At 36.7% G+C, this 13,938-nt stretch overlaps 1 protein-coding gene and 1 long non-coding RNA gene across 4 annotated transcripts in view; one reads left to right on the top strand and one right to left on the bottom strand.

Annotated features, from left to right (window-relative positions):
• The window catches only part of LOC134678316 (forkhead box protein L2-like), a 65,598-nt gene extending 54,450 nt beyond the window's left edge, over positions 1-11,148 (bottom strand). For 2 of the 3 annotated variants that reach the window (XM_063536825.1, XM_063536826.1), the window contains exons 1-2: positions 11,018-11,143; positions 4,546-4,685 (exon numbers count right to left, since the gene is read on the bottom strand). In XM_063536825.1, coding sequence (XP_063392895.1) covers positions 4,546-4,685; position 11,018 — 141 coding nt within the window. In that variant the 5' untranslated portion in view covers positions 11,019-11,143. Of the gene's footprint in view, positions 1-4,545; positions 4,686-11,013 lie in introns of all 3 variants that reach the window. The other variant, XM_063536827.1, reaches the window with a different exon arrangement.
• The window catches only part of LOC134678332 (uncharacterized), a 381,674-nt gene that overhangs the window by 11,299 nt on the left and 356,437 nt on the right, over positions 1-13,938 (top strand). The window lies entirely within an intron of this gene.

Here is a 13,938-nt window from a genome sequence, read left to right as displayed (position 1 = left end):
TGCGAATAAACGGAATGTCGACAGTAAAGGATGCATTCCCTCCCCACGCCTGACGTCCGGTGAAGGAACGGGGAAGATGGAATGAAGTCGTGCAATAATGTAATATTTCAGGTACAGTATTGTGGCATTGCTTGACCCGAATGTTTCATCATTAATTTTTACCCGCTTAGTAGTAAATAAGTGTTATCTTACGGTCAATCTGTTGTTCGGCCCGCGGTGAACTGGAGTCACGGACGACAGATAATCAGATTCCGGGCCTGTAACTAGAATTCATGTAGGTACCACTGAATTCAGATTAGGTACACAATTCTGCATGTCTGTAAGCAATTCTTTCCCCCACGCAAGGTAATAATGCGTTTAAGTTTGACACTTACATACTTAGTGTAAAGGTTCTTTATCAAGTATTTTCTCTGCTACATACGATCTAATCTATTATCTTTTAAGAAGTGGAAAGAACAAACCGGACTGAATTGCAGATAAAAGCGCGAGTAGCCATTCTCTAGAAATATAATACGCGCTTGAATCGTTTATAATTATAAGTTACTTTTAGTGACATTTTATCTTTTATTTAAAACCTATTCAAGTTTAAAAATATGACAAATATAATAGTCTTGTATATGACAACCAACGAATGAAATGAAAAAGAATCTTACACCAATCAGCCAATGAATGCAGCACTTCAGTCACCTTTTTCATTTATTTAAAGAAAAGCTTATAAAAGTACCAGAAAATACGTGGAAAATATAGTATATTGACGTTGCTATTTCTTCTTATATTATATACATGAAAATATTTCCTGTTTCCATAAAGATCCTTGAGCTGATGTAACATTATTTTTAACTATCGGGCTATTTTAATAAACTAGGTATTTCCAAACTAATTACACAGGATAGCTCTAGTATCAAGTCATATCAATAGTCGCAAGAATAAAAGTCAAGACAACAAGGTCGGTCTCGGTGATATAACCGTGACGAGGGCGATAAGACCCCGTTCTGATACCGCAATACTCGGACTTGACAACCCGCGTCATCACATAACCAGCACATACGAGTATGAAAGTTATTATTGTAAATACTCGATTAACTGTGTGAAACTAGAAAAATATTTACAAACAAAATTCAATTGATACTGATTAAAACGAGCTATAGGCTTTTGCAAATTGATCATGAGATTCGTTTTTAATGTGTAATTAGTATTTAAAAGTAAATATTATTCTGTTTGGTTTATTTATTTAATAAACATAGGTTGAGTACAAGTGATAAATATGTCATACTTAGTTATAAAGAAGACGGGAATTCCAAAGCTAGAGAAACGAGGACTAAATATCAGTCTCCTTAAGTAATGGTACCGATATCGCTAACTTTTTTTTTTATATTGACAATAAGGAAAAAATAATAAATACATTGCTATATTAATATTGTCGTCACAGTCTCTTTTTCATGATATGTCACGAGTATGTCACTATAAATCATATCTATTATTTAGCATATTTTATCTTTGATAGGTAGATCTATTTGAGTAAACCACAATGTAGTAGTAGTAGTAGTAACCTTTTTATAATCCAAAACGACATAGTCATAATAACAAAAAAATAGTAAGAAGTACAAAGGCGAACTCATCCCTTGGAGGGATCTCTTCTAGTTAACCTATGAGTAGATGACAGGAGAGAGTGAAAAAATGCGAATGTATTAACAATCGCGTGGTTTAAATAAATAATATAATTATATCGTTACGTATATATCAATTATGGAATAAGCCAATGAATAATAAATAAAAATTGGTTATGTAAAAATTCTATGTGAGATGTTTATGTGATAAATAAAAAGATGGGTATAATTGTTACATTTTCTCTACTTTATACGTATCAAACAAGGTAAATCTTATAGTAGCGAGTGTAGAAGTAACCGTCGTAAAATTATACCCGCACGTTTTCTTGAATATTTAATAAATCTGGTAACATTTCACCAATAAAGTTTCTCGTGCAAACACATTGCAGACTGCTTTACGGCAATGTGCAGTTATTGGTTCGAACCACGGTCGCCGGTCGCCGGATTCAAATTCGAAGCCACGACACCGATCCACAACGCTTTAGACCGCTACGACTCTCTTATGTAGATACGGCTTTTCAGCTTTTAGTAGAAATTCAACGCCAGGTTTCATACCTTTCAATTATTTTTATTTTCACTTCAGGTGTAATTCATCTTTACAAACACCGAACTGCTTTTTTGTTTTTAACTTTCGTCCAAATTCAAAGTGTTTATTGCATGGGTAGTTTGTGATTATTTGTTTTATAGTCGCTGTCGTTTTTTTATAAATACAGTGCTCAAAAATATCTCAACGGGCACGCGAGAGTCTCGTGTCGTGATAGTCATCTTCTCCTAATATATGTGAACTCCTTGTTTGGTTCGATTATAATATTTTACGTACGTGGCTACATATTTAGCGTGTATTTATGGTACAGTCACCTGCAATAATATGTTACACTTCAAAGGCCGCAAAAATATGTGATACGCTCTTATGACTAAGTGTTGTAAATTGAAATTAAACAATATAGGTAAAATTGCGTATTTTTTAAGGTAGTTTTATATTGAATTATCGTCCGTACATTAGGTAATTTTGAAAGTCGAATACTTAAATGGTTAGACATTCTAAGTAACTAACAAAGGACCTACTTTGTTAGAATTTACAGAAATAGTTATTTTTTTGTAATTAAGAGCAGTGCCCTAACCGATTATGTTTGATAACCTGAACATTGGGCAAGTCAATGTCATATTGATTGTTATAAAAATATTTACCTACCTACTGATTCGGAGTCGTGTGATAAACATGACTTGAATTTTGGGGCGGTGTGCACTTTGAACTTTTCAAAGCACTAAAAAAGAAGACATGAGCCGATATTTCTTTTTAACCGACTTCCATTTCATAGAAGGAGGAGGTTCTGTATTCGGTTGTGGCTATTTTTTTTTTCTATGTACGTTCACCGATTACTCCGACATCCGTAGTCCGATTTGAGTAATTCTTTTTTTGTTTGAAAGGAGCTACCTCCGAGTTGGTCCCATTTTAATTTGGTTCTGTTCTGATGATGGGATCCATGAGGAATTGAGGGAACTCCTCAATTTTTAAAGGCACATGCATGGTGATTTGGGTGTTTTCTTAAGCAACTCGAGCATTTTCTCCCAAAAACCACCACTTTGATGAAATAGACCTGATTATGATGATTGTTTTGATGATAATGATGATGATTTTTTAAATGTAGTATGTTCAGCGATTACTCCGGCACCTGTGATCCGATTTGAGTAATTCTTTTTTTGTTTGGAAGGAGTTGCCTCCAAGGTGTTTCCGTATTATTTTTGGTTCTGGTCTGATGATGGAATCCATGAGGAATTGAGGGAACTCCTCAGTTTTTAAAGGCACGTGTAAAGTGATTTCGGTGTTTTCTAAAGTAACTCGAGCATTTGCTTCCGAACACCGCCAATTTCATGTAGTGCAAGTGTAGCCTTACCACGAGTTTGACATTGACATATTCGCTAAGTTAGCGACGCTAACGTCTTCGTAACTTACTTTTTTTGCGTCATTCGACGCGAGACTTACAGTTGTTATAAGTGTCTAATGGCTCGATTCGGGAAATGAATTAGAGATTAACTAGATACAATATATTAAATATATGTGACATTCCACAGCAAAAGGTACCTTATGGCGGCTGGCGCCGCATCGCATAGCGCCGCAATAATATTGGAGCGGCGTTAATAATAGCGTTAGCGCCAACCGCCATAAGGTACTTTTACCCGTAGGACGTCACCATTATCTTTACTATATCGTATCTAGTTAATTTCTAATTCATTTCCCGAATCGCGCCGTAAGTCACTCGCACTGGATCGACCTCAATTCGCCCGTTCTCGCGTAACCAATGGCAATAGGTGCTTAGGGCCAAGTCCGTTTGCGTAAAGACAAAAGGCTGATTCACATAAGTGCACGGGGGTGATTATACACGTCCTTTATGAAGAGTAAGAAGTTGACATATAGGTACCTAGTTTCTGAATAGCAGATGCGTGCTAACTAACCTTAACAGAACTTTAAGAATTAGATACCAAAAATACAGCTCGATTCGGATTTTAATTGCGTGTTTAAACCGGTTACAGTGTTTGATTTTTGTAGGTACACCTGTCAAGTTCTGGTTAGTTTCACAAATATAGTCAGAATCGGACTTCTGGACTCTTCGTATACCAACAGGAAGGAGTCACGCATTTTCATATAGGTAAGCAGCGTGCACACATACTTATAGGCAGCGTGACATAATCCTTTGTGCGACGAGACTAACGGCTACCCCACACCAGCGTCTTTTGAGCGTCGGCGTCTGGCCAGCGCTATGGAATTGGCATCGCTGAGCAGTTACGTCGTCGAGTGGCAACCATAGAGTTCACTAGACGCCGACGATCGGGAGACGCTAGTGTCTGAGCGGCTACCGCGAAAACCGAAGTTTCCATATTGCGGGGATCTTTCTCTTTTACTCCAACGAAGGCGTAATTAGAGTGACAAAGGACTCACCGTCGGGTGCATATGCGGGTGGGAATAGAGTTGCATCCTGCGCGCGTCGACATACAGGTCGTTCATGACGAAGGGGTAGCCGGTCAGCGCGACATCGCCGCTTCCGTCGTGCAGCTCGTCCTCATCCGTCGTGCGGGCCACTGCGACAAAGTTTAACATCTTATTATCTCGCTAGATGGCGGGATTAAGTATATCATCAGGATTATTATTCTTTGTTTACCAACTCGAAGGATAAACACCATAATATATGTCGGCGGCCGATCGTAAGATCAGGCATATCGTCAAATTCCTAGGCATATCGTGAAACGTGAAAATCTTTGACTCGTTTCCTGAGTCGACGGAGCCCCGCTACGCGGGGCTCCTATTTCTGGGCAGTTTGCCCTTCGGGCATCTGAAGCTACCTGACGAACCAATTTTACCTATATATTGGTTTAATGTGACTAATTGACTATCCTCAAAACAATACACAGGAACATTACGATCTGCCTGATCTTACGATCGGCCGCCGACATATACATCGTCCAGGCATAAGTTTGCTTTAGACTGTGATGGAAGTCTGAAATGTATCTAATGTTCTCAGTAGTTGTCATTGGCATGAAGTTATGCCTAGGCATTGGTATAAAGCTGGACAAAAAGCTTTCATATAAAAGCAACCTGTAGAGGCTACAGGTTGCATTTCTCCACCGTTTGTCGTATAATTTTGTGAACAGGTTCGATATTCGTTTTTTTAGCCTATGCGTGTGTCCCACTGCTGGGCAAACGCCTCCCCTCTCCCTTTCCAATCCTCCCTGTGCTGAGCAAGATCATGCATCCGGCAGACATGTCCGGCCCAGTCCCACTTTAGCCTAGATTTTTTGTCAGTTAAGTTTTATAACATTTTTCAATATTTAGGAGTCAAATATATTGCACGTACAAGTACCTAATCAAGTTTGTTAAAACAGACTCGCGATTTTTAGTAGTTTATAAGATTTTATGTTCGAATGTACCATTAAATGTGATGTTTGTGATGTTAAATAATCTTTTCTATGTCTATGTTGTCTACAGCTCACAGATCCAATAGAGTTAAATTTATTGACTACAAAAATTTAAGCCCCTCCTACATAAATTCACTACAAGCTTCAATTAGTTAATGATATAATGCTATACCTAATGAATGAATTTATTTTTGTTACCTTCATTTTAAAGAAAACGTAGGTGTTTTATTTATGTATTATTATTTTTTCTCTGACTTAAAACTTTCTAGATCTCTTGAATGGAGGATTCTTCTGCGAGCCCTATGTCCCTATAATGAGGGATAACAGGATTGCATCATTTGCATCATCATCATCAGATCTCAATACCCTGACGAAAAGATATTCATTGCTGATATTACTTTGTCGAAAATGCATTAAGACCTATTAACACTCACGTAAGATATAACTCATCAGCCAGTAATCAAATTACATACACCTATAGTACGTACGTTCATATTTATTGCTAACTTCAGTACTTCCATGCGCTGATGTAGCATTACAAAGTTAAGCTAACTTTATAATAATTGCATAACTAAAAGTCGGTCAATTATCTGACCTAATGTAACATCGCTACCATACCAACCTACGAGTATGTTGAACGTGGTGTGAGGCCATTGAGGTCGGTAGTTTTGAATATTGTAATTTTGATAGTCTTTCCCTTTGACCACGGACGCTGTAACTATCTTTTAAAATATTTTTGTTTCATACCAACCAACTTAGTCATACCAACTATTTCTTGCGCAACATATTCCAAATTCAAGGACAAATGTGTCCGTGGGCTACGGACGGATATTCCTATATCCGAAAGTGCCTATATCGGTCTGCCTGTTAAATACATTCACGCTTACCGCTGAACGGAAGTTTATATAGACGACCGGTCTGGCCTAGTGGGTAGTGACCCTGCCTGTGAAGCCGATGGTCCTGGGTTCGAATCCCAGTAAGGGCATTTATTTGTGTGATGACACAGATATTTGTTCCTGAGTCATGGTTGGTTTCTATATGTATTTAAGTATTTATAGATGGTCAAGCAAATCTTGTCAGTAGAAAAAGGCGCAAAATTCAAATTTTTTATGAGACGATATCCCTTCGCGCCTACATTTTTCAAATTTGCCGCCTTTTTCTACTGACAAGATCTGCTTGACCAAGTATATATATTATATAAATACACTATTATATATATCATTGTCTGAGTACCCACAACACAAGCCTTCTTGAGTTTACTGTGGGGCTTGGTCAATATGTGTAAGAATGTCCTATAATATAAAAAAAAAATACGGGTTATTCAACAACTCCACTAAGTAGTCAACAAGTAAGTTAAACTCCACTGGGGACAAGTGAAAAAAATTCTAGTTGTTCCACCAGCAAAGAGAATAAAGTGTATAGAGAGTGACTGTCAAAGTAAATTATGTGGTCACAGTGAATTAACTTACTACCTATATTCGACCGATGTTTATTAACACTTTTAGAAAGTCACACGTAATTTACTTCAACTATCCGCCTCTTTTTCAAATTCTCTTTGCCATCGGTAACAACTTGGTGGTATCTAATGGAAATAACACAATTTTACATGGACATAATTTGACTTCTAGGAAATTAATAAATAGAATATACCTACTAGATTTAAATGTACAGTCACCTGCAATAATATGTTACTCTTCGAAGGCCGCAAAAATATGTGACATGCTCTTATGGCTCTACAAATAAGATCGTGTCAGATATTTTTGCGGCCTTCGTTGTGTAACATATTATTGCAGGTGACTGTACGAAACTTACTGCAATGATTTTTTGAATCACAATCACACAACAAAAAGCAATTGATTAATCTTATTGGGTAGTCTTCTATATTTACTTTGGAACTATTTCAGGAAAATCACTAATTACTTTGCGAACGGTGGGCGTGGCAACAAGAAATTAATTGCGGAGGGTAATGACTTTTATTCCCAGTTTTACCGAAGACCGTCCCATCGTACCTACATAGATTACATGGCTACGAATTGGAGCATGTAAGAATATTACATTATAGCTTAAAGCACAATCGTATAATAAGGATGAACTTCGAAATCTCTAGAAAAGTCCTGAAATTTAATATGTACCTATGTTAGTTAAAAGGTCTCTTTTTCATGTTCACACTATTTGACTTTTGGGGACCTCGAGGAACCGCCGCCATCTTGGAAAATGTGTACCATCTCGGAAAAAGTTTTCTTTTTACTCGGAATCTGCGTTATCTATGACAATATGATGTAAAGCAACTTTAAAGCTGATTAGATTCTACACAAAAAAGTCTTCGACACCTTTGCGGAAGAAATACATGTTCTTAGAGAAAATACTTGATGAATACTATTATTTATTCTGTGGCTGAATCTAGATTTACCGCTTAAACCCTCTCAGCCATTTATAAGAAGATTGAAGTGTAATCATGTATCTCGATTAGCGCTATTTTGACGTCGAACTTCAGTTGGTTTTCGGTTGAACCAACATGTAATTTCTTTCAGTGCACGTAGTAAATTAGGACATAAAATGTACCCCCATTTTAGTGCCGGATTTCTGGGTGTACCTACAGGACAACCGAAGAGCCGGATTATCGAGATTTCACTATAATTACGAGTATAAACGCGAAACGTTTAACGAGATCAAAATGTTACATCAGAATCGGCCTAAACTATCTCCATACCAAATTTCAATGTACATAGGTAAATAAGTTCAGCGTGCAGCGGCTTAATCGTGTAGCTGTAGAGGTACTTAACATACATACAGACAAATAGACAGTTTTAGCCTTATAATATTAAGAAGAGATGTAAGCAGGTATACGAAATGGTCATAATTTTAAATAATCCAGCGTCAGTTGTATTTCAAATATGAGGTTTAATTACTTATATTAGCTTGCCTTGGATTTAACTAATTAGAGGACAGTTAATTAAGCTTAAAATAGAGAAAACTACTATCCTTTTCAATTACACCCACAACCTACATTTTATTTATATGTAAAGTAAATGATTATTTATTTTGTAGGACACATAGCAACAGGACCGGCATTCAAACTTCGGTCTTGATATGACATTCGGTAGTCGCATTGCATTTCGATTTCACCAATTTTAGTTTAGATACGATTGAGGTGCCTTTCGGATAATGTATTTGTAGCAATTTAAACAATTCAATGCCAGTTTAAAGGTGCTTTTCGACCACGCTGCGAGAGTGTGTATAAGTATTGTCTCTTCCGAAAATGGTTTTTTTTTTCAGATTGCGATTTTTGCCTAATTCACAATTTTCACCATCTTATTTTTGAAGTGAAAACTTCTTTAGCGGCGCTGAGCACTTTTTGAGGTGGGGAAAAAATGATAAACTCGAGACAGCGTAACGCGTAACGCGCTGACGTCATGTGTGACGGACAATGTTATTCACCAAAGAACTTTAGTCACAACGTATCATAATCAGGTCAATTATTTAAAACTGGACTTTTATATTAAGCAATAAAGCTCAATGTTCTCATCTTGTACGGGCTGAAATACGAGGATCTCACAGTTACATTCTAACTTTAAATCACTCCAATATAATTCAATAAAGCTACATACATCTTGATGAAATCGCTAGTAAAAGTGAACTCTAGTACCGGTGAATAAAACTCAAAATATCATGACCAAATATCTTTAGATGCCAGGTCTGCAAGGTAGCTTTACAATTTCTATTCTAATTTTGAACAATTAACGCTCAAATTTAAGCTCACTGGCCACCTGGCCAGCAATTTCGGAACTAAAGTTTTTCAATAGAAAGGAAGATGGGTCAATTACACATAGTGCTGCAGACATTTTGGACTAGTCATTGAGTTTTCACTTCTGTCGGCACTCCTGGAGTGCAACCCGTTGTTTCTTTTTTTTCTCAATAGCTTCCTTTCCCGAATGCATTTCTAACCATTCGCATATTTTCCCATTCATTTTATTTTCAAGTACATACTTAGCTTATTTATTTTCCCAATAGGTTTTCTAACCATTGAAAATATGATTTCGGAAAAGGAAGCTATCGAAAAAAAGTAAAATGGTAAAAATTTCAAACGGCAAAAGTATCAATCTGGATAAAACTATTTTCGGAGGAGACAGTAATATTCCGCTGCGAGGATGCATTGCAAGGGATGTCTTTAAGAACCAATAGAATCGCTGCACGCTGGCTGAGCGAGGAAAACAAATGAAGTGATACTATTGGGCTTTATCTTAACAGGATTGTAGGTGCCATTTTCAAATGCTCAGATTGCGGCCAAAGAGAATTAAATCACTACGTATTGCGGCATGGTAACCGTAATAGTAACGACAGCGGTCACGAAACATTTATTAGAAAATCGGATGTATTTTTGCGCATTAAAAGATGGATGTCCTTTTCGTCTTTCATATTTTCGACGCGCTTAATGAAATATACCTGCAATTGGTTTCAATATCATAAACAAATTAAAACGAAAAACTATGTTTTTATTCTGCACTAATGGACAGTATAAAATACAAACAGTAAGTACATTTATACCTATAATTTTAAACAGACTCAGATTAGAGAAAACTCAAAATCAAGCACTCGCATAAACTCGCACTGGTTAAATGTTGCCAGTATTTAAAAACTTATAATAAATACTTATTTTAAATCTATTATAGGGGTGTAGTATATGTATACAAGAGACATAGAGTCAGACCAAGATATATGCACCAATTTTTATAACACAGACATGCAAGTGTTATTTTAAACGTCAAACTTCTATGGAATTATGACGACACACGTTAACACTTCTGTGCTATTATAATCACTGCAGACTTCTCTAATAGATAATTCGTGACACCGTGTAGGTAAACAATTACCTAATAAAGATTCCTATAAACATTTTTTTTTATTAAAAAAAACTGTCTCCTATTAGAGTTTTTATATGTTTATTAAAATTGTTAAATTAACGATTTTGAAATTAGTTTGTTATAAGAACGCTGAATATTGAATGCTACAAAGGATTAGTAGGTACCTATTTTTGCTTATTTTACATACATTTGTATCGTTATGTAACATGTAAATACCTACTAATAGTAATAATATGTTCACTTTAATGCCATGTAGGACGTAGGTAATATAATAACGCGTCATGAAAATTATATGGATATATTCGAAATATATGTGAATATTTTATATTTGGTAACCACTCTAATATCAACAGCAAGCCTAATACACAAGTAAGAAAATAACTTTAGCTTTGAAACTTAGTAAATTCATTGCTTAATGAGTGTATAGTGTATACTGTTTTTATCATCAGAATAAGCATTCCTACCCATTATTGACTTATATTTGTTTACCTAAACACAGTTGTATGTTTTTGTAATAAATGAGAATTTTACAGAGCATAAATCACAGTTAACAAGCTATAAAAGTTGACCGCCCACCGAAAGCCCGATCGCCTACTAATTTATCTCAACTCTACTTCTACTATATTACTCACCCACTTTTTATAAATGTAGGCTTTCCAATTCAGCTCAAAAGTCCATGAAGCTTTGCATAGCGGGCATCCTTGTTCCGTCACAGATTTTAAAAAAAGTTCACACGTAAACAACTTTATTTTATAATTTATTATAAGTTTTATGAAAATCGCGTGAATAGGGCGGCGGACGCAGTGCGTTGCGCGCCGAACGAGTGTGCGAGCGATGGGCGACCGACGGACTGGCTTAGGTTGCGCTATACTCGCTACCGCTAAATCACAGCACAACAACACCGCACTGAAACCTGAAAACAAATCATACCGTGACCTATTTAAAAAAAGGAACTTTACATGCGATCGGCATTCCTTTTTTAAATTCGATAAAAACCCTTCACGTAATAGGTACAAAATAATGACGAAAATCGTGAAGTTTTCACAAGGAAAACCAAATCTTGGTCTTGCGGTCGGTGGGGCAAGACGGAGTGCTATTGGTGGGTTTGAGCGGAGCCACGCCAATAGCGTGAGAAGGAGGAGCCTGGTAACCGCTTTGAAATTTGGCGAGAAACGGTTCCTCCCCAATTTCCGTATTTTGGGTTTGAATAATGTAGAAATATCGGGGCTGCCTTTCCGACCTTACGCCTCATGTACTTACATACATGTGCTTACCTATTTCTAACTGGGTAGTGTAGGTCTGCAGCCTCCAGGTCTAATAAAGTGACTAAAAGTATATTGTAACTACCTAATAGTATCTTACGTAAAACTCGCAAAAGTACCTACTTATTGCTGACTGACAGGTTATTAATTTTAAACATGAAGTAAAGACTACCTATTTATTAAAGGTCTCATAAAATATATATATATTAGTTGCTCCTGATTATGAATGAAACAGTGGTAATTTAGGGAAAAAAGTTTTTTTTACCATTATACTTATACCTGTTTTGATTACCTACTTTTAAAAAAAAGTGCTATAATTTTAAAGGCGGGATTCCATCAGTGCGCGGCACTGTTCGGCATAAGTAAGCGTTTTTGTACTGAATATACTAATTGTGCCGCTATATTTAATCCCGCCTATATGTTGTACAAATCTGGTTTTGTTAACCCACCCGAATAGCTATGAATAGTTGCTTAGTTTCAGTGTGGACTCTGTTCGGAAAGACATATATCCTATCCAAAACTTGACGTGGCGTTTGAATCTTTAAAGCTTAATGAAACTTCGTATAACATTACAAAAACTGATCGTCAGGTCAATAAGGGCAATAGGGTCATAATTTTTTATAAGTTCTGCAATTTAGCTGGTCATAACTGTGTTAGGCATATCTGTATACTTGGAAACAATGTATGTGTGTTATCCGTCTACCTATACCAACTAAGTATTTTTAACCCCCGACGCGAAAAGAAGGGGGTTTTATGTATGTGTGACACCAATGTCTGTCTGTCCAGTAAGGTGAAAAGAATTGATTAAATTTAAACGGTATCCTAAATTTCCGACAGACGGTTTTTCGCTCAACGCAAAATGGACCCTCATAATGAGAGACTCAGTGTTAGCTCGAACTTTAAATCAGATAAATAAGTATTCGAGTAATCAACAATGAGGCCAATTCGAACGTAATACACCGACACCAGAATGATATCTGAATGATGTAATTTAGCTATCGTTCGTCTCGCTCTCGCCAGTAGAGCGCTATACGAACAAAAGGCACAATAAGTACCTACCTACCTAAATGACATCATTTCATTTGGATGTCATTTTGATGTCAGTGGAGGTAGGTTCGAATTGGCCTGAATGTTATATTTTTCAAATTTGATCGTTACTTTCTTATAAAGGCTCCAGTACACAGTGGTCAAGGATGGTCCATGCCAAGCCATGCTTTGCAATGCGCAACAGTAGGCCTATATCACGTAGGTGTTCACACAATGGTGCATAAAAAAAAAACAAAAATCAAAATCAAAATTGCAGGCTCTGATTGATATAAATCTTAATAAACTGATAAGTCTGTTCATTGCTCCACAATAATGACATTTTGGGCTATTAACATTTAATCAAGCGGTCAAAAATTCAAGAAACTAAACAAACAATGGCGACTGTGTGAACACCACAGGCCACGGTACGCCACGATTGCTTTGAAGTGTGCCAAAAAACCGATAACTCCCCGATTGCTCACCACGGCTGACAACTGACGGCAGTCGTCCGCCATTGCATACCATAGCCCCCTGTACACAATGGCCAGGGTGTGGCATGGCCCATCCTTCACCACTGTGTACTGGGGCCTTAAGACAGTGTACCTAGGTACCTACTTATCTTAGGTTCCCGTGATGCGTTTATGACCCGCTCGTAGAAAGCCTGTAGTGCTACGCGCGTAGACACTGCTCGGCGTAGCATTTTTTCTCTATTAGGTACCTCGTTTTTTAGCATTAGGAAAATGGTAAACAATCTTGCCACGTCTTTTTTATAGAAAACGCTTTAAAAAATAGTTAATATTACTTATGAAACCAAAATTACCTGAAGAAGGTAATGAATACCCTTGCTATATAATTTGTTATATATTTGCTGTAACTTTTTTTTTATATACCTACTTAGGCGATTTTCAATAAAAAGATACGTCAAGATTGTTTACCCTTTCTCTAATGCTAAATAAAAAAAAACCGGACAAGTGCGAGTCAGACTCGCCCACCGAGGGTTCCGTACTTTTTTAGTATTTGTTATTATAGCGGCAACAGAAATACGTACATCATCTGTGAAAATTCTTAACAATTCAAGAACACAAATCAACAAGAAAACCAAATCTAATAAATAATCAATATGCAAATATCCAGATAAATGTATATATTTTAATACAACGTAAACATTAAATATATACAGATATACATACATAATCACGCCTATTTCCCGGAGGGGTAGGCAGAGACCACGGATTTCCACTGGCTACGATCCTGACATACTTACCTCTT

The sequence above is a fragment of the Cydia fagiglandana genome, chromosome Z (genome assembly GCF_963556715.1).
Source record: "Cydia fagiglandana chromosome Z, ilCydFagi1.1, whole genome shotgun sequence".
NCBI lineage: Eukaryota > Metazoa > Arthropoda > Insecta > Lepidoptera > Tortricidae > Cydia > Cydia fagiglandana.
This window is presented reverse-complemented; position numbering and strand designations above follow the sequence as displayed.